Source organism: Quercus suber, unplaced genomic scaffold (genome assembly GCF_002906115.3).
Source record: "Quercus suber isolate HL8 unplaced genomic scaffold, Cork oak 2.0 scaffold_104, whole genome shotgun sequence".
Lineage (NCBI taxonomy): Eukaryota > Viridiplantae > Streptophyta > Magnoliopsida > Fagales > Fagaceae > Quercus > Quercus suber.
This window is the reverse complement of record NW_027069569.1, coordinates 800,805-826,072: the sequence shown is the minus strand read 5'-3', so window position 1 is coordinate 826,072 and position 25,268 is coordinate 800,805. Positions and strand designations below refer to the sequence as shown.

The window sequence follows — 25,268 nt, the reverse complement described above, 5'->3', positions numbered from 1 at the left end:
TATAGTAGGACAGTGAAAACATTGGCTAAAGGTTCCTCACTCCTAACAATATTGTATAACTCGCAACCAATCTTGAAAGGTGCTTGTTGGTCAAACGGTACTGATAGTCCCTTCATACACAGACTCGGGAAAGCAGAGGGTAGGTAGGTATTCATGGGATTAATAGGTTCACTGATGGTTCATGCGTCTGAGGGAGACAAGGTTGCTGCTACTACGGGGGCTTGAGGCTAATAACACATAAAATAATGTAAATGGAGAACACGCATATGAAAGGCAGGAACAAACAAAAATGACGTTTTTTTTTTTTTAAGTTCTTTGAGCTATAGGTTAATCCCAGAATAATTTGAGAATATAGGAAGAACATGTAAATTATCTAGTAGTTCCAACTTCCAACCAACACACTTGGAACACTCTCCAGAGGTTTTTACATCACGTTAAGATTTCATCGAGGTTGAATGTCTAAATTCATCAATCCAAGATTATTTTAGACGAAGACTGATTAACCCCAAAGTATATTATAGCCAATCATTAACGGAATGCATTCCCAAAAAAAATAAAAATAAAGAATCAGAAAAACATCACATCTACTCAATGGTTAAGATCATCCCATTAGAAAAACTACAACTATGCAACTTCCATTGAGAGTTATCATCAAAAGTTTCTTGGTGGGGCTGGAGGATGACCTGAAGATGCAAAGCTACCTTTGAACCCAACAGGGAAAAAGAGCTCTAAACATTTTTAACTAGGGTAAAAAAAAAAAATAATTAAAAAAAAAAAAAACTAATCTACTGAAAATGCCTTTCCATCTCAATGTCACTCCAACTTCAGAGTCCAAAGGTTAAACTATCTGATTAAATCACTTTCAGTTCTTTGATGCTAGCACTGACCATAGAAACAATTTTGTCAAAACTGGCTTCCAAAATTCACCACTAGAGTTTCATGAGGAAACATTTTGCTTTGGTCCACTGGAACGGCCTCCTCTCCCTCTGCCTTGCTGATAACCTTCGCCACGCCCAGCAGGACCCCTACCCCGACCAGAGAAGTCACTACCTCGACCAGAGAAGTCACCCCTGTTTCCGTAATCACTTCTACCATATCCCCGGCCACCACCATAACTTCCACGGCTCTTGAAGCTGTCATTACGATACAATCCCCTTCCAGAAGAGAACCTACCTCTTCCACTACTACCAACTGCAAGAAACAAGAACATGAACTATGTCAACCCAGCATAGAGTTTGATAATCCAAAATGATATGCAGCCTCTTTAACAGCCAAATATTAGTTAATATCATTTCCCTTCTCCAAGTTTTTTTCATTATTTTATTTTTATAATTCAATAGTTACAACAAGGGAGGGGGAATTCAAGCACTAGATGTCATAAACACACCAGGAGATGCCAATCAATTAAGCTACAAGGCTCTTGACATTTTCCTTCTCCAAGTATAATAAGCTTTGAATTAACTGTATCAAAATTTTCTTTATATTTGGATGAGAATCCATATGCTAATTCATTCCCAATTACCTCGTGTGGTAGTTCTCTTTATTTCAACAACAGCCTTACGCCCGCCAATAGTGATAGGTGAATTCTGAAATATCACACAGGCATAAAATCAGAGACATAAACCCCAATGATTGTTGTACAGTATGCTCTGCAACATGCAACCAATCTAAGTGAAGTTCTATTATGTTATAAAAAAAATAAAAATAAAAATAATTGAGATAGCAGCTTGGTCAAACTGTGACTATAAAGGCAAGAGAGAATTATTTTGGATTGTTAAATTACACATGCACCCAAATTTTGAACCCACAACCTCATCCTCACCTTGTTCTACAAGGGAAGGAAGCACCATTTGAGCCAAGAATACATGGCAAGAACTATAAAGAATCCTTTTAACAGTATTCTACTTACATTCCATGCAAAAAGAAGATTTATGTCAAACCAATGTCAATCAGCAGCTCAAAAGAGAATGATCTAAAGCTTGGTAAACAGCGTGATGGCCTATAAGTTGATTATAGTCCTCAATTGGATTAGAATAGCCAAAAAAGGGAAAAAGAGAAAACATGTTTGATCCTGATGGCAGCTGGGATGACAGATGGAAACCAATCACTTGCAACATCCAAATTCCAAAAACAACAAAAAAATTTCAATGAAAATTGAGTATAACAAGGACAATACCTCAATTGCTCTATTCACGGAGCTAAATGACTGAAATTCAACAAAGCCAAAACAGTATCCCTGCTGCTGCACAGACCCAAAGCCCCCAAGAGAGGCAGGGGGGAGATAAAACCATGTCAGGAAATGCTGAGCTGAGAATATATTCTATGCATTTTATGCATCCGATACCAACCTTATTATTTCTGACTTGGATGCCTCCTGGCTTGATTGGCCCAAATTTCTTGAATTCCACCTCAAGCTGCTCAGCTGTCATGCTGAAGGGCAGATTACGAATGTAGATAGAGTAGCCCTCAACTGTGAGAATTAAAATGTAGATATCAAAATCGCACAGATTTTGGCGAAGTGTTAATGAGAAGCAGGACACTGAGACGCCAAACCATGGAGGTATTGTCAAAATTTAAATACAAGTGCTTTCATGGGGAAGACCACAATGTATTGTACAACACATGCAAAGGAAAAGAAAGCCACAAAGATATAATATACCATCCTCTTGAGTATTGCCACTTTCGGGAGTACCGACACTACTTGGGGCTGATGCTTCTGGAATAGAAGTAGGTGGCACTGATCCAAGTGACTGATTCTCACTCTTCTTAGGAACCACCTTCATTGTATTAGTAGTACTTGGCCCTGGACTCCCTTTTATTACTCTGACCTACATGAATAAATAATAAACTTTAAGAAATAATTCTATGGCAATGCTTGCTGGAGAGAAGTCTTTATATGAACTCACAATTGATGCATAAGACTGCTTTGGAGTATCATCCTGCACTGAAGAAGATGATTCTACAGCTATGGAAACATCATCACCATTTGAATGAGATGGAGGCTGCACAGCCTCCTTTTCAATAGCCAATTGTATCTCATGCTCGGATGGGTCATAAGATTTCTCAACAACATTTCCATCCTCTTCCACAGGAGAGGTTTCAGGATCTGTTGCTGGAGGATCAGAAACATGAGTGGGCTCTGGCAAAAAAAAAAAAAAAAAAAAAGACAACATTAAAGGTATTCCTGATGCAATGTCAGAATGGAATAACAAAAGCAATAATAACAGTGGTATAACCTTACCTCGTTCAGAAATTATGGGGACTGTTGTCACATCATTAACTCCATTAACTGCATGGTTGTCCAATGGCTCACCATCTTCTACATACCTAAAAACATCATTAAGGACAAAGTATCCATTGTCTTGTGGAGCAAGAAAAAACGATTGCGCAAATTTCCTTCTCAAGTTATCCTTGCCCGTTAGACATCCAGTTACTAACACAGTTACTCCATCCTTATAAGATTTCTGAGCATCTGCAGTCTTTATCTCAGCCTTAAAGTCTTTGTAATCCAAGGATAGAATCTTCTCGTTGATACCCTTGACCCAAAAAAAAAAAACACTTTATTGTCTTTGCACAAAGTAATGCCCTTTACCAGTTTCAATTGGCTGATAGTTGTTAAAGATCCCACAGAATGGTTTACGGCCAATCAAGTTAACAAATATTTCTTTAAGACTAGAATTTTTTTATTTTTTGGGGGCTGGGGGGAGTTATGCAACACAGAAATCAAAATGAAATTTGCAGAAAGAAACAAAAGAAAGAAAAAAAAAAAAAAGGATATATCCTAAGAGTTAGCACCTAAGGTTGCTTGGAGTCAGCACAAAACAAGATAGAAAACCAAGGAGTCAACACCATGCGATTGCAAAAAAATTTGATATTAACTCAAGCATAACAATACTAAACCTTGGGACCTTTAAATAGAATTCTCAAGCTACAAGACTAATTTTCTAACCAAGCAAGATATGAAATAAAGCCCTAAACCTAATAGGAAAAAATAATTCTTGACCAGTTACATAAATGCAAATACAACTTAAATCCTATAAATTATAGTATTTTCTAATAAATATCAATTGGGCCCAATTAGTAACAGGAATCCATTGTCTAGCCATGTGATCAGGGGCATGCATCTGGTGTTTGCTCCAACTCTCTTGGGGTGGGACAAATTCAACAGCATCTAGTTTGGCTTCTGCCAGCAGTAATAGTAGTCTAGCAAATCAGGATCTAATTGTTGCAGCTCCTCTCTGGTGATCCAAACGAAGTGCGACCATGGTCATCCTTTCCAATGAATTAGGTAGCACTACACTTCTCCATCCATGTTGAAAATAATCTACTCATCCAAAATAGAATCAATATGTTTTTTTAACTTGTGGGTGAAAGATTTATAGGTGCAGGATCAAGTATAGATATGTCACTGGGATCATGAGAAGACTCATCAAAAGGGATATCTAGAATAATTGCTAAGTCCTTTATATTAAAAGTAGAGCTAATGTCATTAACCAGATAAAAGGTCAATGTGGAGCCAACCGTTTCAATACTTTGAACAGTTTGGCACTGCAACTTGGGAGAAGATTCTTACAGGAGACATTCTGAGGTGTAGAGGAGTGGCTTTTGTTGACTGGTGCATTATGTGTCATAGTAATGGGGAGACGGTGAATCATCTACTTCTTCATTGTGAAAAAGCTTATCTGTTGTGGAGCTTGGTTTTTAGAACTTTTGGGATCTCTTGGGTTCTGCCAAGATCGGTTGCAGATACGCTTTTTGGTTGGTGGAATTGGTTTGGAAAGCATTCTTCTAGCATTTGGAATTTAGCTCCTTTGTGCCTTATGTGGTGTATCTGGAGAGAGCGGAATTGGAGAACTTTTGAGGATACGGACAAATCCAATAATCAGTTGCTCGCTTTCTTTAGTGGTTCTCTTTTTTATTGGACTAGGGCTTGAGGAATCACCTCTAGTGACTCTCTCCCTTTGTTCCTTAATTCTCTGCTCTGTACTTAGTTCTTATGTTGGCTTTTGTTTGTTTTGTTGTTTTTTCTTGTTGTTTGTTTCCTTCTCTGTACTCCTTGCTCTACCTTTTGTTTTTCATGAGGTAGCTCTTTGAATATACATCTTTTTACTTATCAAAAAAAAAAAAAGGCATGGAGACCGATGCTCTATGGAGGAGGGTTATTGAGGTGAAATATGGGAATGCTGGGGGTGGTTGGTGCAAGAAAAGGGTGATCAGTGCTTATGGTGTTAGCTTGTGGAGATTTATTAGAAGTGGTTGGCTGAATTTTTCTAAACTCATTCTGTATGATGTGGGGGATGGTATTAGAGTGAAGTTTTGGAAGCATGTGTGGTGTGGAGATCTTACTCTCCAAGAGGCTTTTCCGGAACTTTATTGTATTAGTAGGACAAAGGATTCTTTAGTAGCGGAGGTTATGTGTTGGTCTAGTGGGAGGATTCATTGGATGTTAAATTTCGTTGTCCACCACAAGATTGGGAACAAGAATCCTTTGATCTTTTTATGGATATGGTTTACTCTTCGACTGTACGGGGGTTGGGTCTTGATAGGGTTTGTAGGAAGCCAGCAAGGAGTAGAGGTTTTGAGGTTAGAGGATTCTATCTTTCTTTCTACCCTCCTACTCTCTTATCCTTCCCTTGGAGAATGATATGACAATCGAAGGTTCCTCCAAGGGTAGCTTTCTTTTCATGGTTTGCTTCCTTAGGAAAGATTTTAACAACAGATAACCTTCGCAAAAGGCGTGTGCTAGTTTTGATTGGTGCTATATGTTTAAGAGTTGTGGGGAGTCAGTGGATCATCTTCTTCTTCACTGCCCCATAGCATGTAAGTTGTGGTCGTTGGTGTTTTGTTTGTTTGGAATCCACTGGGTTATGCCTCACAAGGTTATTGAGTTGTTTAAGTCTTGGCAGGGTATGTTTGGACAACATCGAAACATAGATTTGTGGAGACTTGTGCCTCATTGCTTGATATGGTGTATTTGACGTGAAAGAAATGCTAGAAGCTTTGAGGGATGTGAATGCTTTACGCTAGAGATTAAGTCTTTGTTTTTACACACTCTCCTTGATCGGAATGTGGTCTTTTGTCATCTTTCTTGTTCTTCCCATACTGTTTTACTTGATTGTTGTAATTTTGGTTCTTGATTTGTGCCCCCATAGTACATTCCCAATGTATTTGGGTAGGTTGTTTTCTTATTTTAATAAAATTTTCGTTACTTATCCCAAAAAAAAAAAAAGTTTGGCACTATAGGCTTGAAGTTGCAAAACTGTTTTGGAGGGAAACTGTTCAGGCTTAATTGGAACCATGAAATAATCCCCCACAGGAAATAACATATAATTAATCAACCTGGATTTCATGTACACTTGGAGATTGCTTACTGATCTCATGTTGTAATTTTTGGATATGAAGTGTCAATGTCCCTACTGACTCATATGCCTTTAACAGATGGTGATCAAGAGGGGATCTAAAGGCTTCCTATGGTTTTGACCATGTATGCCTTCAAACAAAGTCATTCCTATAGACATAGCGATATGACTATCATATGCAAATTGGGTGGTGGGGGAAATAAAATCATCATTCTTTTCCTTCTCAAGCTCTTTTAGTTTTATAATGCTTTAAGCCATTTTTCTTAGTTACATTTTTAGGCAGTTCTAATGTACAGTCAACTTCACTCATCTTAGGTGCATCAAGACTACTTTCTAAGGACTCTAATTGAGGTGCTATAGCTTAAATGCTACCTTGATAGTTAGGGTTACCCTCTTACTCTTCATCTATGCCTTGGATTTCATCAATGTTAGACTTATTAACTGGTTTCTTCAAGAATTTCCTTGCATCCTCTTCTTCTTGTCCCTTAAACAGGAGAGTTTTATTGGGACAGGCTAGTACATGACCAGAGACTAGGCATCTAAAGCATCAAGCTTGGGAATTTTGTTTAGGAGGTTCATTAGCCACTTTTCTTTAGTAATCTTTGCTTAAAGGTGTGTTGTTGGGTTTGGGCCAGAGCTTATGTGGACCTACCAAAGACTTGCTACCTGACGACTGAGGGTTACTATATGTGGGTTGGGTTTCAAGTCACCTCACAAACTGGGGTCTGGTTACCAATTCATAGTTTTGAACACGGTATATGCTTGGGCTAAGGTGTTTGACCTCCTGTAGAACAAGTTCCTTCTTGAGGTCTTTATTCAGACCTTTCCTAAACCTTCTGCATCCTCAAGGTAATTGTCTCATCATTAAGTATACTGCATTTCATCATGTACTCATCAAATTGTGCCATGTAGTCAGAGACAGGCCTATTTCTTTGTCTCGGGTTGTTCCATTGATTAGGAAGCTTAACTTGGTAGATTTGGGGTAGGTATTTCTCATAGAGCTTTGCCTTCATTTCTTCCCAATAAAGTATAAGGGGTTCGTATATTCAAGCAAATAGTTGTTCAATACTTTTCCATAAAAGTTTTGTTCTACTTATGAGTTTTATTTTGGAAAATTTGACTCTTAGTCCTAATTCCTAAAGCAACTTATAACACTCAATGAAGCAATTCATTTTTTTTTTATTGGTAAGCTACACATACACCCAGTGGGTCTTGAATCCATGACCTCACCCTTCATTCCATTATTATGGGAAAACAAGCTGACAATTCAGCTATGATTCACTGGCCAAAGTATCCATCTCATGTAACCAGTTAGTCAACACTAGTGGATCAAGATGACTGCCAAATGTAGGCAATTCAACTCTTATGTTCCCTCTTATCCTTCCATTAGAATTTCTAGGTTCCCTGGGATCATCATGATTATATTATCCCTGACCTATGCCTTGATCCCTATTAAAATTACCTTCACTATTTTGCCCAGAGGGGTGGTATGTTATTGCCTCCTGCGTGGAATGTGCCTTCATTGCTATAGGCCTTTCTTTGGAAGGACGCTTTTGATGAATCAAACAGGCATCAAGGGAATCAAACCTAGTGTCCAACTTCTTGGCCTTTGCAAACAAATCTTGGATAACTTTCAAAATATTTAGAGTTTGTTCCATGGTAAACTAAGACTCGTAACAAGAAAATATGAGACCACTACGCAAATGCATTCATGGGGCATGCTCAATATAGCTGCAATTGAGATTAATAAACAAAACCCTTCACAGTTTAGTTTTCAATATAAAATAAAGGCTAACAAATACAAGTGGCAAAATTAGAAAACTAATACCTTTTTAATATTAATTATTTAAATTTCCACTGTTTTGAAATCATTTGGGAATCTAGGCCTTATTTCTAAAATCATGTTTTGGAAACATGATTTTAAGTGTTAAAATCAAGTTTTTTCAAAACATAATTTCACATTAGCTCATCCAATTCAGTAGAATTTTAAGTGAAGTTGTGTTTTCAAAACACTTTTTAAAAAAAAAAGAAAAAAGAAAAGGCTAGATCCCCCAATAACTTCAAAACAGTACCAATATAAATAATTGTAATTAAATAATATAGTTTTACAAAATTTTCCAGGAAACTTGGTCCATACTTCAAACTGATAAATTGCAATCAGGTAGTGATAGAGTTCACAGTACAGAAGGTGTCCAAATCAAAGTCAACTTTCTAAGCTAGCTCAATGGTTAATAATGAGGATTAAGTGCCTACATAAAGAAAATAATGATGAGATTTAAATGGTAAATTGAATCCGCTATAGAAAGAGGAAGTTCAGACCTAGGTTAAAGGATATTGCTAACCTGGACTTGATTGGTTACTAGGGACGGACCTAGGATTTTAAGTTGGGCCGGAGTATAAAGGGGGAAAAAAAAAAAAAACTCTAAATAGGCATCTATATAGTATTAAAAATTTATAAATACACAAAATCGTTGTTTCTAAATACATTAAGATGCAAAGATTTACCAACAAAGACAAAGACAAAAACAAAGTAATATATATATATATATATATATTTTTTAATACTAGGCTGGCTACGAATTTTTTTTTTTTTTTGTTGAAGTTAGAGCATTCACAGCGGCGGTGATAAAAATTTTAGCTTTTAACACTTCAAAAAGTTAATTTATCTATTTTACCACCTTACTTTACAATACACCCAATATCAAATGTTCAATTTTTATATTTACTTCATTTAAAATAATATAAACAACTCATTAAAATAATAAAGGAAGAGAGAGAATCTGAGTTTTTTAATTGAAGAGATAATCTTAATAAAATATTGTATTTTATTTTTAACAACTTGCTACAGTCAACTAGTATTTATATCAGTTTACTGTAATTGCAAAAAATTTAGCTTTATCTTCTCCAATAACACATGATTTTTTGGTTCTTTGGTGATAAAATAGTTTTTTTTTTTTTAGCTAAAATACAATCACCATTGTGAATGTTTTTATTGTTTTTGTTAAGTTTTGGGTTTGGATAGTTGTTATTTGGGTGAGGTTAGCTAGGCTTATTAAGGAGAAGGGGGCCCTAAGGTTTTGGAAGGGGGTCCAATTGTAAAAATGAAATATATAATAACTATAAAAAATAAAAAAAAATTATGGACCCAGGGGGCCCGGGCCCCCACCTGGGTCCGTCCCTATCTCCGTCCCTGTTGGTTACTACAAGAGCTATGTACTTTTTGAATACCAAAAGGGCCCAACATTAGGATATGTGGACCTAGATGTATGGGCTTTCATACCCAAGGACCTCCTGTCCATCACTTAACAAAGATTTCCTCCCTTTCAAATCAATTCCAAATCAACATTTACAAACAAAACCTTGAAATTAAAGAACCAATGGGGAAGTTTCCCAAATATTACAATAAAATTGCTTACGAATGCAAATCAATTTGAAGAGATGCTCAAGGCAATGGCTCAGTTTAGTAGGCACTTGGGGTGCAAACCTTGGTTTTGGCAGTGATGCACAAAGACTAGGAGCGAAACAACAACACTTGAAGACCATGAGGCTTTTCTCGACTCATCGTACACTATCAGTGTCAATCTTGTGATTGAAGCTGACTTAGCCAGTCCGGTGATGATTACAGATGTCCTTGTGGCAAGCCTCAACTTAAGTGACAATTGAATAGCTCAGTTTAGGAGGCACTCAGGGTGCAAACCTTGGTTTTGGCAGTGATGCACAAAGACAATGACTGAAACGACAATACTTGAAGACCACGACACTTTTCTCAACTCATCTTACACTATCAGTGTCAGTCTTGTGATTGAAGCTGACTTAGCTATTTTTTGACTTTTTATCAATGGAAGGACGGTACATTCTTTTTGTTTGTGTATTTTGTTGGATAACAGTATGGGTGATTTTCCTTGGTTACTTGAGTGGGTGATGGTGACTCATTAGATTGTGGGTGGCTTATCATCTGGGCGTGGGAGTTGCTGGTGGAATTCTTGATCAAAGGTGGTGTTTCAATGTTGGTGTCTGCGGGTGGTGACTGTGGTGGATCGAGGATTGCTCTTTTACCAAATTTGATGCAACTCAAAAAGAATTTTTTTTTTTAAAGTAAAACTCAAAAAAAAAAAAAAAAAAAAAAAAAAAAAAAAAAAAAAAAAAAAAAAAAAAAAAAAGAAAAAAGAAAAAGAAAAAAAGAAGAAGAAGAAGAAGAATAAAACTTAGGAGTCAACACCTAGAGTGGGTGGCCTGAAGTCAGCACCAAGTGGGATTGAAAACTGATGAGTCAGCACGTAGGATTCTTAGAGTCAACACCAAGCAATTAGAAAATCCCAAAGAAATCTTATAACCAAATCAAGCATAACAATACTGAAACTTGGGGCTGTCAATAGAAGTCCCAAGCTACATTTCTAACCAAGCAAGTAAAGAATATAAAGTCCTAAACCTAATAGGTATAAATAATTCTTGACCAATTACTTAAGTGGAAATAAAAATTAAATCCTATAAATTTTATAATGTATAATAATCTCAACTGGGCCCAGTTAGTATCTGGTGATTGCACCAGGGAGAGTAGCTATGATACAAAGTGCAGCAAAATTGCAGGCTCTAAAGAAAATAATAACTTGCTATGTCATTTTCCCAATTATCACCCTTACTTTTCTTTTTTTCCGCTGGGGGGGGGGGGGGGGGGTGGGTTAAGCATCTAAAGAAAATAATAACCTGTTATATCTTTGTTATTGTCTTTACACCAGGTGATGCCCTTTTTTATTATGACGTGGCTCACCAAGGTAGGGATACATGACCACAACGCCAAAACCGTGTATTAGGTAATCTAGGAGAACTCCTAGTGGGGATTGAACCCAGGATATCTGGGTCTAAATCTCATCCCAAGCCTCCAACCACCAGGCTGCACCTTGCACCTTTACAGGTTAACACCAGGTGATGCCCTTTACCAGTTTCAATTGGCTGATAGTTGTTAAAGATCCCACAGAATGGTTTACGGCCAATCAAGTTAACAAATATTTCTTTAAGACTAGGTTTTAAATATTACTAGAGAGAGTTGCTAAAATACAAGGTGCAACCAAGTCAAAATTTACCAGCACATTGAATGTTGTTTTTGTCATGGAATGGTTAAAAATGAAACTAGTAAATTGTTACCCTCTATTTACTGGTGAAATTTTATTTCAAGATTGGAATATTAGTAAATTACTTTAATAGTCCATTTTACATCTGCATATATATATATATATATATAAGTTCCACATAAAATTGTCAACACCATACTGTACCAATCAATATTTACTGTACTGACCACTAAACAGTATAAATACCACACACACAATCCCGAAACGGTACACTAGTCCACTTAAATGATCTCTGGTACAAATTATCAACTTTGGTTTCACAAATAGAATGTCAAATGTTATTGTTAAATTACTGATTCTCCCAAAGCTTAAACTATTAGGAAATAAATTTAATCATTTAACCACAATTTTAACACTCCCCTTCCTGTGTTGCTTAAACTCCCTCTTAATAAATAGGGCTCAACATGTGGGGTTTTAACATTTTAAATGGGAGGTAAAGTAGAGACAGGAATCTAACTCAATATTTCCTACTCTGATATCATGTTAAATTATAAATTTATCATTTCCTAACAGCTTAAACTTTTGGGAGAATCGGTAATTTAACAATTATATTTAAATATAAAATTTATTTTCTCTAACTTCAAATTATCCTTATGATGAATTTGTTTAACTTGCAACAAGTTATTCTAACCAAAGGCATTAGTTAGAATCTGATATAAGCTAGCTGCCTAGATGCTATAATAAACAGAGCACTTAGCCTTTTTGATTGGCAGAATCATGCAGTATGAGCATTTTAAAGCAGCATACATCAAGTATTTTTTTTTTAAGCCAACAAAAGGTCACATTAAATAGGAAAACAAGTCCTGGTGTATCATATTGTGCAAATGATGATAACTTCTGAATACTTGATCAATTTCTATGCCATAGAATGACCTTGTCATCTAACCTAAACAGTTATAACAACATAAAGAACTATGAACAATGGCTCTTCTATTCAATTGACAATAACTGATTCCAATATTTATCTTTCGGATAATTCACTGAAAAAGTTATACAAACCCAATTAGTAATGAATCAAGAAACGTACTTGCATGGTTGTCACTGAGCTCATCACACCATTAGAATCAGGCCGGCTTAGCACACTTGAATCTTGATAGAATCTATAGACCAATTCTGGTGAGTGGTGAAGAATATGGTAGTACTGCTCAACAAAAGCATTTCCAACCACTTGGCACTGGGGGTAGTAGGAGGATTTGCAGTTTGCAAGGCCATCTGTTGAAATGCCAGAACAAGAATACTCAAAATTATCTCCCACATCTCTTAAAAGTAAAACCACTAAAAATTGAAAAACAACAAACCATGGAATATCTAGGTCCCAACAGATGAGCGAGACAAACAGGCCTTACTTTTAATCACATTATTGCTGTGATACGATTAAATGATATTAATGACATAATCACCAATGTTCTGTTAGCACCTAAACAAATCAATAGACTTGCAAGAACCAACGAGATGTCTTTACACCTTCAAGATTTTCTTTAAAAAAAATTGATATTAACAGAAAGATTTTGTGGTCACCATTACAGATATTCTCGAGAACAGATTTGGAAGTGAAATTGCTTCCTTCCATGAATGGTGATGATAATTGACTGAGCCCGATCACCTGTACTCCAGTGGCAATTTATTGATCCCCATGCAGTTGTTATTTCAAAGGAGAAAATGGTTAATGATGATGTTTCAAAGTGAGTCATGAAGCGTATCAAGGATTGAGTGAGTTTTTAGGCATCTCCTATGAGGATTAGCTGCTATTGAAAAAGGATGGCAAGAGAATGATGGCTCCTCTAGTAATAAGAAGAAAGGGACAAAAACACAGTAAAGGGTAATTGAGAATTGGAGATTATCTTTTTCTACCAATTATGATGGTAGGGAGGAGGCAAAAGTCACAGGGTATCGATTAGTTACAAAATGAAACTTTGAATATTATCCAATGTTAGGGAGACTAATGATACTAGGAAAAGAGCAGTGGTTAAGAATATGCTGCAGGCTGCAGCAATGGAGACCCATTGAGTTGATAAAAAAGAAGATTGATTGGGTTTCTTTGGGTCAGGCAAGGGGTGTGTTCTTGATATGGGATAAGAGAATGGTGAGTAAAGAAGAGGAAAGCTTGGCACTTTTACCCAAATTATTATTATTTTTTGATAGGTAAAATAAGATATCAATAAAAAAGACTACTCCATGGGAAAATAAAAATGAGGTAGCCAGAATAATACAAAGCTATGTCTATGTAGGAGGGTCATAGGGGCTGAGTACAAAGAGATGTGGGGGTCATAGGCATTTTGCGGAGGTTAGTGGTGCTCATGCTGTGAGTTTATGGAAGAATATTAGGCATGGTTGGGAGAGGTTCTTGAAGTAAATTAGATATTTAGTGGGGGATGGTAGTTGCATTCGTTTTTGGCATGATTTTATGGTGTAGTGATTTGCCTCTTAAGAGTTCTTTTACCTACTTTGTTTGCCATTGCAGTGAATAAAGACATTGCTATAGCAAATTACATGGACAGAGTGTGTCCCACTTTCTCTCAGGAATTGCATGATTAGGAGCTTGAATCTGTTGAGAATTCTTTTCACTTTTTGTGGATCATAGAAATGGGAATGGAATGAATAGGATGGGTTGGGTGGTAATATCTAAGAATAAAAAGTTTGATGTGAGGTCTGGCAATCAGACTTTACAAGGGGATGTGTTGTGGACTTCCCATGACAAGCAATATGGAAGGCAAAAGTTCTGATAAAGGTCACTCAGGGTAAAATCCTAATAATGGACAATCTAAGAAAGCGTAATATAATCATTGTTGATTGGTGCTGGAGAGTTGGTTAGTTGAACTTTTTCTACACTGTGATATAGCTTGGAGCTTTACGCTATTGGGAGTTTATTAGGTAATGCCTAAATTGATTAATGAGCTTTTTGTTGGAGAGACAGTTTTGAGAGACTTCAAAGTTTAAATGTGTGGCATGTGATTCCTTTGTAGATGTTTTTCAGAATGGAGATCTCCTTGCTTCAATTGAAACTCTTATTTCTCAGATCTTTGTCTGATTGGTTGGGGGAAATTCCTCTTTGCCGAAAATTTTTAAATCATCATAATTTTAGGTCTTAGTTTTTTCTTGAGTTGCTCTTGTATACTTCGCATGTACTAAGCTTTGTCTTTAATAAAAGGGTAAATTACAATGAGCAACCTGAGGTATAACTAAATTAGACCGCTATACCCAAATCTTAAGAAATGATACTCCAACCCAAAATAATTCAAAAATGAGGGTAGAGTGTCAATTACTTTGACCATTTGAGAGCATCATTTCTTGAAAAATGGTTATAACAAGTCTAATTTTGCCATTCCTCAGAGATGTCAATGTAATTGACCCTTAATAAAATTTCTATTATTCATTAAAAGAAGCTCCACAATGTGATCCAACAAAGATAAAAACCAGTCATAAATAAGATGGCTTCTAGCATTTATTCTCTTTGCCACAGAGTGTTGATGGGTGGGTTAAGGGTGAACGCGATAGGATTTTAAAAAGATTACAAGCACTTACACCCCTACTATAGGAACTGGCATCGGGAGTGACTAAACTAAAATAACAGTCAGGAAAAAAATTCACATTCACAAAGCTAGAAACAAAAGGCTATAGATATTAACATCACAGCAAGCAAGTGCTACAAACACAAAACACATTCTTTATAAAGGACAAAGAACCAGGCTTTAATACATAAATCTCCACATTCTCACATAAACCCCAAGGTAAAGATCAACTCAAAGAAAATCACAAAACTGAGAGCCAGACAATTTGTGAGTTCATAAGCTGACATGTCTAACTGCATCCCAAAATTTTGGAAAAATTTAGATCCTCAAAGCAACATCAGCAATTTCGTTGGATCCAAACAAAGCAATACCCAAAAATCTAAAACCCTAAACCAAACTCAGAACACAAAAAATCAAGAAAACCCATTTGAGGGAACAAGGTATATTTGCTAAAATCGACAACCCATCTTTCCAACATTCACACCAACCAAGACTTAAAATTAAACCCAAAAAAAAATCAATAATTAAAAAAAAAATAGAGACTGAGCTGCCTCATTACACATAATAATGCCTGATTGTAAAAAGAAAGGTATTTATTTCTCTATGAACAAAAGGGTATTCATTTATGAAAAGATTGAGCAAAATAAAGGCTATATAAAATTTTAAGCAAAACCCAAGAAATGTTTTATGGGGATTATGTGAAAATTGAATGCTTGTGAGTGTGAGAGTAAGAGTGAGAGTACCTCTTTGTGGAAATGCTTAGCTTTCTTGCAATGGACACAGATTGGCTACGATGAGATGGTACAGTATCTTCCCCACGGACTTCAGAGAGAGAGAGAGAGAGAAACAGTTGGCGCACGAAAAAGGAAAAATAGGAGAGAGCCTGAAAGCTACTTGTGAACTGTGATGTATTTTTCCCCTCTTGGGGTGTAATCAGCATATGTCAGGTTTCTTTCTATGCAGTTTTTCCAGTTATGAAAAAGAAGAGATGAAAGTGGGGTTTTTTTTTTTTTTTTTTTTTGTGTGTGTTTATTTTAGAATCAAAGAAATTAAATAATTGAAGGTCTTTTTGTATGTTTACATTGTACTCCGTACTAATTACTAATTAGGTCCTCTTACCTCAAAAAAAAAAAAAAAAAAAAAAATTAAAGGTCCACTATATGCTTCTATTGTATTTGCAATATAAATTTAGACCGTAAAACATACAAAAGGTTGCAAATATCGTATATATTTACAAAAAAATGTACAATATTTATCTCTATTTGCAAATGTGCTTAATATTTATCACTTTTTATGTGTCTATAATATAAATTATATTGTATCATATAATGTAAAATAAGAATTTCTCATAATAAATACAAAAACTACTTGTGAGGTCTAGGGTAACTAGCTACTACCTAGACTTCTCAAAAATATCTGATTTGCTCCCGAACAAGAACATAAATAAAAACACTAAGCACAGTTTGAAAGCCCCCTATTTTTTTTTTTTTTTTAAGTTTTCTACTTCCTTCCAATGCCTTGTCTTGGTTGTAAAAGAGTAGATGAATATATTAAACGATGTTAAGTGATGGTTGTGCTTATGGAAAAAAGTGTATATTTTTTATAATAAAAAAAATTGGACCCCAAAAAAAAAATTTGTGAACTTGTTATTTATTTATTTGTTCTTAAATAAGGTCTCGTTTGGGAGGAGGAAATGTAGTGAAATGAAAATGAATGAAAAGAATAACTTTAGAATATTCTTTCATTCCCCTGTTTGGAAGTTTTAATGGAGAGAATAAAAAGTCTATTCCATTGTTTGAGAGTTTAAGTAAGAAAGAATAGAATGGATAGGAGAGAATACTCATTCCTCTCTATTCTCTTAAAACGTTAAATTTTCACTCATCCCGAAATTGGGAGAAATGGAAAGGTATGAAATTAGATTTAATAATTTTTTTACTAAAACTCCCAAAATACCCCTATATATTCAACAATTTATTTTAAAATAGGGGTCTAATAGTAATATTGTAATAAAATAATTTTATTCCATTCCCTCCATGTTACTCCAAAACAAAATTACTTATATTCCATTCATTTTAATTCATTTTCATTCCTTTATTTTAAAATATCTAATCAAGCTTACTTAATTCCATTCCATTCCATTCCATTTTTTTTCATTCATTTTCCTTACTTAAATACATTCCATTCCATTTAATTCCTTTCTACTTCCTTATGATCATTTTATTTCATTTTCTTGTGAACTCTCAAATGAAGCCTAAAGGGGTGGTTTAAAGTTTGTAGGATATAATGTCTTAAAAAAGAGAATGTTGTATGGTTTGGATGTAAGGCTTCCTCCCTCTTATAAATACATGTTTTAAAATAATTTGGTGAAATAGCACTTTTTGAAAGTTATTTGGAGAAGTAGCATTTTTTTGTACCTCGCCTTTTCAAGAGACAAGACATCAACGCATCATGCTAATCAAGGTAAATTGATGTGGCTAATTTAAAAAAATATGGTCCACATCAATCTGATATCTTTAAAAGATGAGATTCATGTAAGTACATTTTTCTCCCCTCCTTTTTTCCCTTTCAACCTACTTTGCCAAAATTTGTCTCCCTCTATCTCTATTTCAACCACCAACCACCAATTGGAAGTGCCGCCATTATGTCGAACTGTAGACACCCCATTTTATAATTGGGGTCAGTTCACAAACTAATGGTAAAATGGTAGTTCCAACAAGGAAAGAATAAAAATGTCGTTTAAGTCATTAGATAAGCAAGCAATTAATTTTAAATCACATTAGAGTTCAAAATGACATCTTTAATGCTAAAATCAGATTCCTGGATTAAAAGATCAATCCACATGAATTCTTGGAATTTAGGGTAAATGCATGGGATTATGACTATTTAATTATGATTGATTCTTAAACTAATTAACTTTAATTAATTACAAGTCAAAATCTCATTGACTCAACTTTTAGCATAAGAATTGCAAGATAATTCCAACAGATAATTGGGGTTTTAGGATTATTAATTGATTATTATCTTTAAAAACTAATTGGTTAGCTAAACTTTAAAAATCCTATATAATCCGTAGCATTATATGACTAAAAAGTAGCTAAAAATTATATCAAAACTCGTGTTTTTCCCAAAATTTTATTAGAAAATAATATAAATTTAAAACAAGATAAAGATTGAACACTTTGATCCCCAAAGGGTAGAGTGCCAAACAACACTTCGAAAGAGTATGCGGTCTATGTTTTTTGGCCTATGTTTTTTTATTTGCACACTTATTTAAACGACCTAACTTTAATCAACTGAGAAAGGGGGATTCAAGGGAATGGAAAGTTAAACATTGAGAGAGAGAGAGAGAGAGAGAGAGACCATTTTTACACTTCACACAATTCTTTCTTTTCCACCATATAAAAATCACATATCATGAATCACCACAAATAATTAAGAAACACAATTTAGTTCTCAGAGAATTCCAATCATCAAAATCTAAAAGAGCATGCGGTCACATTCATCTAACCAACAATCAAAGACAGTCAAGGCGGAACTCCCTTTCATCCAAGCAAGGGAACAGTTATCCAAAGGAGAGAAAGGCACTGAGAGAAACCAAAGGTAATCTGTCACCAAGTCTTTTGCAAGAGGTAGTGCAAGCATGTATATCTCTAAACTCTTTATTATTATTGTGGGGGGTAAAGCCCAGCCATACGTAATGGGCCTAAAGCCCAAGGTAAAGATTAGTGTATGTCCGAGGAGGATAAAATTGTCGAGGTTTATATCGCGTGGAAGAAGGATACATGGGGACGAAGAAACTCCGTCCGAAGAAAGTATCAGTATTCCGAAGAGATGACTATCCTTGGATGAAAGGATTTTGGGGTCATGTAAATATCTGGGGGGTTCAAATGAGTTACTAGTGACTTTAGCAATTTGAATAAACTTTAGACACGCCTGGAGATAAGAGGAACGGAGAAATATCTAAAAGGACTACCACCACCGTATTAAATGCACTGTAGCAACTTTTCTGGCCGCATTTATGTGGAGAAGACCTCTGAACAGTACAACTTGAGCTACCGTCATTCACAAAAGTTAAGGGAGATCCATGACATGACATAACATGCACTCAAGTAGGGAGCTGAATGAAAAACAAGTGGATGATGGGGATGGTAGTGGAGGAAGATATATAAAGAAGAAGGGTTCCTAATGAGAAGGGGGTCGAACTGTAACAAAAAGAATTGTAACCTGTATCCAATCTATCATAAGTCTCTTCGGACTTGAACTTACTTGGTCTTTACGTGTACTTTTATGCTGTTTTATACTTGTATGCTGTGATCAACCGTTGTTAGCTCCATAGTTAACCTAGCTTTATCACCCACACTCTACAAATTTATTATTTTTGGGCTTGGGCCACAAATCCTAACCCTACAATTGGCGCCGTCTGTGGGAAAAGCTTGAGTATAAGTGGAAGCAACAGCAGTCGATAATGGCTGAACCAGGGCAACAACCAGCAGAATCCGGGGTGTCCCAACACATAAACCCTTTTCTCAATTTGGAGCAGAGACAAGATCGTGGAGGCAGTATGCATACTATGCACCCTGAGCGAAGTCAACTGCATGGAGGAAGTCACGTGTCTCATGCAGAGAAGAACATGGAAATTGAGAGGTTAAGGAAGGAGTTGCGCCATGCAAAAAGAAAACGTATTTCTTCGCATTTTGATGAGGATTGGGATGAAGAGCAAGATGTCACTTACGAGCAGAGGTCTCGAACACCAATCAGTGAATCCTTCTCATACGAAGAGGAGCACTGTCACAAAAAGCAACTTCGGAGCCCATCACGTGGAGGGGTAGGAAACGATGCTATGAGTAAGGCTCTGAATCAAATCTCTAGGTCACCCTTCATGCACAGGATCGAAGGAGCGAGACTTCCTCGGCATTTTAACCAGTCAACCTTTACCATTTGTAATGGTAAAACGGGTCTTGTGGAGCATGTGAGCCACTTTAATCAAATGATGGCTGTCTATTCTAGAGATGAAGTTCTGATGTGTAAGGTCTACCCCTCTAGTCTTGGACCGGTTGCTATGAGGTGGTTCGACAGCCTGAAAGCAGATTCCATCAATTCCTACTAAGAGCTCACTAAAGCTTTTGGTTTACGTTTTGTCACATGCCAAAGAGTGGCCAGGCCCTTGTCTTCTCTGCTATCCTTGAGCATGCGTGAGGGTGAGACCCTGAAGGTGTACTCAGATAGGTATTGGGAGATGTTTAATGATATAGAGGGCAACTTTGTTGCAATGGCCCTTGACACGTTCAAGCTTGGCCTCCCTATTGACCACAGTTTAAGGACGTTCTTGTCCGGTAAACCTGTTACTAACATGCGTCAACTCATGGACCGTATTAAAAAGTACAAAAAGGTTGAAGAGGATCAGTAACAAGGGAAGGGTAAGGACAAGGTTATCCCCCAGGAGAGGAAGGATTTTAGGTCAGATCGTTACAACAACAACAAGCCACGGAGAGATTTCGCTAGGCAGTCGGGATCAACAAATGCTCAAGTAGTCAATACAGTGTTCAAGGAGCCAGTCCACCAAGTTTTGGAAAAGATCAAGAATGAACCATTCTTTAGGTGGCCAAGTAAGATGGTGGGAAATCCTGAGAGGTGCAATCACAATCTCTATTGCCAATACCACCAAGACCATGGGCATACCACTGAAGACTGCAGAAGTTTGTGGGATCATTTGGACCAACTGGTCCGCGAAGGCAGGTTGAGGCATCTCTTGCATCACTCTAATGGCCAAGGAGGTCAGATGAATTCCGAGCCTGAAAGGATTGATTCTGTGAGACCTTCATTAGGAACTATTAACGTCATTTTCGCAGCACCAGGAAGAACAGGGTCTTGGCCGTCCAAGGTTAAGTCAGTAGCTCAATTACCGGAAGGGGACTTTGGTCGAGATTTGAGGAGCATTAGATCGGTTGTCCAGCCAGTTTTAGGCTTTTCAGACGAAGATAAGGTTGGAACCATTCAACCTCATGATGACGCTTTGGTAGTCACCTTCAGAATTGGAGAATATGATGTGAAGAGGGTAATGGTAGACCAGGGTAGTGCGGTGGAGATAATGTAGTCTGACCTCTACAAGGGGTTGAACCTCAAACCTGATGACTTAACATCATACTGTTCTCCCTTGGTTAGTTTCGAGGGAAGAATTGTCACCCCGAAGGGCCAAATACGGCTGCTTGTACAAACTAGCTTGGAAGTAGTGGAAGTAGACTTCATTGTCATAAATGTTTATTTCCCTTATACGGCAATTGTAGCCAAACCTTGGCTACATACGCTAGGGGCTGTTTCCTCGACTCTACATCAAAAAGTTAAATATCCATCCGAAGGGCAGGTTTGTAAAATCCATGGAGATCAATCATTAGTTAGACAATGCTTGGTGACTGCCATCCAACACAAGCCCGAAACTAAGTCCTCAGTCAGGGCTGAGGGAGACTTATAGCAGTTAAAAAGTCAGGTGTCATCCGTCGAAGATCTTGATGAAGGCGTTAGATGCAAGGATTTGGTAAAAGTTTTAATTAGGGACAATCCTGAAAGGTTCTTTCAAGTCGGATCTTAGATGCCTCAACCAGAAAGATAAGAGCTAATTGATTTCCTTAAAAGAAATATTGACGTATTTGCTTGGAGTGCTTACGAAGCCCCAGGAGTAGATCTAGAGTTCATTTGCCATCATCTGAGGGTCAACCCATTGATTGTCCCCAAGAAGCAGCCTCCTCGGTGGCCATTTAAAAAACATGCAGATGCAGTCAAAGAAGAAGTAACGAAGCTCAAACAGGCTGGAGCTATTAAAGAAGTATTTTACCCCGAGTGGTTAGCAAATACTGTGATGGTGAAGAAGAAGAGCGGGAAGTGGTGAGTTTGTGTAGACTTCATTGACTTAAATAAGGCTTGTCATAAGGATCTTTTCCCCATGTCGAAAATTGATCAGCTAGTAGATGCTACTGTCGACCATCCTCGAATGAATTTCTTGGATGCTTTATAAGGTTACCATTAAATACCATTAGCCCCAGATGACCAAGAGAAGACCGCTTTTGTTACCCCTACTGGTAATTACCATTATAAAGTGATGCCATTCGGTCTGAAAAATGCAGGCTCTATTTACCAGTGAATGATGACAAGGATGTTTGAATCACAGTTAGGCAAAAGTATTGAGGTCTATATAGATGACATGGTGGTAAAAAGCAAAGTCATTTCTGAGCATATGAAGGACCTTGACAACACTTTTGAAATCCTAAAAAGAAACAAGTTGCGCCTGAATGCTTCCAAATGCTCATTTGGTGTAGGGTCAGACAAATTTTTGAGTTACATGGTGACACACAGGGGAATTGAGGTTAACCCCAATCAAATAAAGGCTATTCAAAATCTACAACCTCCTCGAAATCCGAAAGAGGTTCAAAAGTTGACAGGGATGATGGTTGCCCTGAACCGATCGTCTCTAGGTCCGTGGATAGGTGTAAACCTTTCTTCTCACTGATCAACAAGTGGAAAGGGTTTGAATGGATTGAAGAATGTGCCTCGGCTTTTCAACAACTTAAAGACTACTTGGCTCGGCCACCGATTATGTCTAGCCCTGAACCAGATGGGGTCCTGTTTGCCTATATTGCTGTGGTTCCCTATGCTGTAAGTCTAGTATTGATACGTGTGGATCAAGGTGTGCAAAGGCCAGTTTACTATGTGAGTAAATCTTTACATGAGGCCGAGATTAGGTACTTGCCACTGGAGAAAGCTATTTTGGCAGTAGTACTTAGAACACGAAAATTGCCCCATGACTTTCAAGCACATACGGTCGTCGTGCTCACACAACTCCCGCTTAAATCCGTACTTCGAAGTGCCGACTACACAAGGAGAATAGCCAAGTGGGGCACTATCCTGAGGGCTTTCGATATCAAGTACATGCCTCGCACTTCAGTCAAAGGGCAGATCCTTGCAGATTTGGTGGCCGAGTTCACGAAACCTAGTTTAGAAGAAATAACGGTAGAGAAGGACATGGATGGAAAATCGGTTGGCATGATTTCTCAACAAGGCCATACTCGCTGGGAAGTGTATGTGGATGGTGCAGCGAACCAGAAAGGTTCTGGAGTGGGGCTAGTATTGATATCTCCAGAGAGAATCATCATTGAAAAATCGTTAAGGTTGGATTTCTTGGCAACAAATAATGAGGCGGAGTACGAAGCCCTATTGATGGGAATATCTATGGTGTAAAGAATGAGAGGAAAGGCAGTGGAGTTGTTCTCGGACTCAAGGTTAGTTGTGGGTCAAGTACAGGGGGAGTTTGAAGCAAAGGATGAAAGGATGCAGGGATACTTGAGTCGAGTTAAACGTCTGCAGTCGGAATTCGAATTTTTCAGCTTGCTACATATTCCCAGAGGTGGGAACGCACATGCTGATTCTTTGGCCACACTCGCTACCTCTTCGGCACAAAATTTGTTCAGAGTTATCCTCGTCGAGGACTTGCATGGGCCTACTGAGGTAGGAAGAGATGCAGTCCAAGTTCACCAAATCAGAACCGGGCTCTACTGGATGGACCCTATAGTCAAATTCTTGAAAGAAGACATTCTGTCTGAAGAAAAGGGGGAATCCGACAAAATTCGGAGGAAGGTGACCAGATTCTGGCTGTCCGAAGACCAAAAATTATACAAACGATCCTATTCAGGACCGTACCTGTTATGTATTCATCCTGAAGCGGCTGAGTTGTTACTAGAGGAGTTGCATAAAGGAATTTGTAGGAGTCACACCGGAGGTAGATCTTTAGCTCACCGAGCCATTACTCAAGGTTATTGATGGCCAAATATGCAAAAAGAGGCCCATGAGTATGTTAAGAAGTGCGATCAATGTCAACGATTTGCGCCAAACATACATCAACCAGGTGGAGTCCTCAACCTACTATCTAGTCCATGGCTGTTCGCTCAATGGGGCTTAGATATAGTGGGTCCATTCCCAAAGGCCGTAGGAAACAAGAAGTATCTTCTGGTCAGCACAAACTATTTCACCAAATGGGTTGAAGCTGAACCTCTGGCCAACATTTGAGACGTAGATGTGCAAAGATTTGTATGGAAGAATATTGTTACTCGTTTCTGAGTTCCTCATATTCTCATCTCGGACAATGGCCTATAGTTTGACAGTAAAGCATTTCAGAATTATTGTAATGAATTGGGAATCAAGAACAGATACTCCACCCCTGCCTATCCCCAGGGGAACGGACAAGCAGAAGCAGTTAACAAAGTCATAGTTAATGGATTGAAGAAGAGATTAGATGATGTGAAGGGCAAGTGGGTGGAAGAGTTGCCACACGTACTTTGGGCTTACAGAACTACGCCTCGCAGATCTACTGGAGAAACCCCTTTCTCGATGACTTATAGGGCTGAAGCTGTCATCCCTCTGGAAATTGGATTTAAAACTCTGAAAACCAATTTATTCAGTCCGACCAGCAATGATGAACTTCTAGAAAGGAGTTTGGATTTGATTGAAGAAAGGAGAGAAAATGCAATGGTTCGATTGGCGCATTATCAACAAAAGTTCAGGCAAGGCTATAATGCCAACGTAAAGTTAAGGCCCCTAGAACCTGGTGATTTGGTACTTAGGAAAGTTGTGGGCATTACGAAAAACCCAACAGGGGGGAAGCTAGGACCCAATTGGGAAGGGCCATATTGTATTACTTTAGGGGCTGGCATTGGGGCATATTTCCTGGAGGACTTAGATAGTCATGTAATACCGCACCCTTTGAATGTAAATAACCTCAAAAGGTACTATTATTAATTGAATCTTCTCTTTAGCCACTATGACAATTTGTACTCCTTATTGGTTCTCTGAGTGTTTAAACTTAAATCAAATCATGCCTGTAGTCCTCGGACCAGATGATTTGGGTTAGTTAACACTCCTTATCGGTTCTCTAAGTGTTTAAACTTAAATCCAATCATGCCTGTAGTCCTCGGACCAGATGATTTGGTTTAGTTAACACTCCTTATCGGTTCTTTAAGTGTTTAAACTTAAATCCAATCATAACTTGTAGTTCTTGGACCAGATGATTTGGGTTAGTTAACACTCCTTATCGATTCTCTAAGTGTTTAAATTTAAATCCAATCATGCCTGTAGTCCTCAGACCAGATGATTTGGGTTAGTTAACACTCCTTATCGGTTCTCTAAGTGTTTAAACTTAAATCCAATCATGCCTATAGTCCTCGGACTAGATGATTTGGGTTAGTTAACACTCCTTATCGGTTTTCTAAGTGTTTAAACTTAAATCT

General features: G+C 37.4%; 3 protein-coding genes across 3 annotated transcripts; 2 read left to right on the top strand and 1 right to left on the bottom strand.

The window, feature by feature from the left end:
• Window positions 1–496: 496 nt before the first annotated feature.
• On the bottom strand, window positions 497–12,700 carry LOC112013003 (nuclear transport factor 2). Its single transcript, XM_065775061.1, is given in 9 exon segments — window positions 497–1,191; window positions 1,523–1,586; window positions 2,177–2,242; window positions 2,349–2,470; window positions 2,660–2,828; window positions 2,907–3,139; window positions 3,242–3,536; window positions 12,516–12,661; window positions 12,664–12,700. Coding segments are annotated over 9 exon segments (1,386 nt in total). The 3' UTR covers window positions 497–937.
• A 7,908-nt stretch (window positions 12,701–20,608) lies between these two features.
• On the top strand, window positions 20,609–21,091 carry LOC136068204 (uncharacterized). The gene has a single exon (XM_065775045.1). The coding sequence runs from the start codon at window positions 20,609–20,611 to the stop codon at window positions 21,089–21,091; it is 483 nt and encodes a 160-aa protein (XP_065631117.1).
• A 2,138-nt stretch (window positions 21,092–23,229) lies between these two features.
• LOC136068203 (uncharacterized) lies at window positions 23,230–24,780 on the top strand. Its single transcript, XM_065775044.1, has 3 exons — window positions 23,230–23,797; window positions 23,891–23,994; window positions 24,139–24,780. Exons 1-3 carry the CDS (start codon window positions 23,230–23,232, stop codon window positions 24,778–24,780), a joined length of 1,314 nt encoding a protein of 437 aa, XP_065631116.1.
• The last annotated feature ends 488 nt before the right edge of the window (window positions 24,781–25,268 follow it).

What these genes read in the sequence shown, in the direction of transcription:
- LOC136068203 (XM_065775044.1), top strand. Translation starts at nt 23,230, where the DNA reads ATGAGAGGAAAGGCAGTGGAGTTGTTCTCGGACTCAAGGTTAGTTGTG. An exon ending in TCACCGAGCCATTACTCAAG is followed by an intron (nt 23,798 to 23,890) that starts GTTATTGATGGC and finishes TACATCAACCAG; the next exon opens with GTGGAGTCCTCAACCTACTA. An exon ending in GAAACAAGAAGTATCTTCTG is followed by an intron (nt 23,995 to 24,138) that starts GTCAGCACAAAC and finishes AATGGCCTATAG; the next exon opens with TTTGACAGTAAAGCATTTCA.
- LOC136068204 (XM_065775045.1), top strand. Translation starts at nt 20,609, where the DNA reads ATGGTGGGAAATCCTGAGAGGTGCAATCACAATCTCTATTGCCAATAC.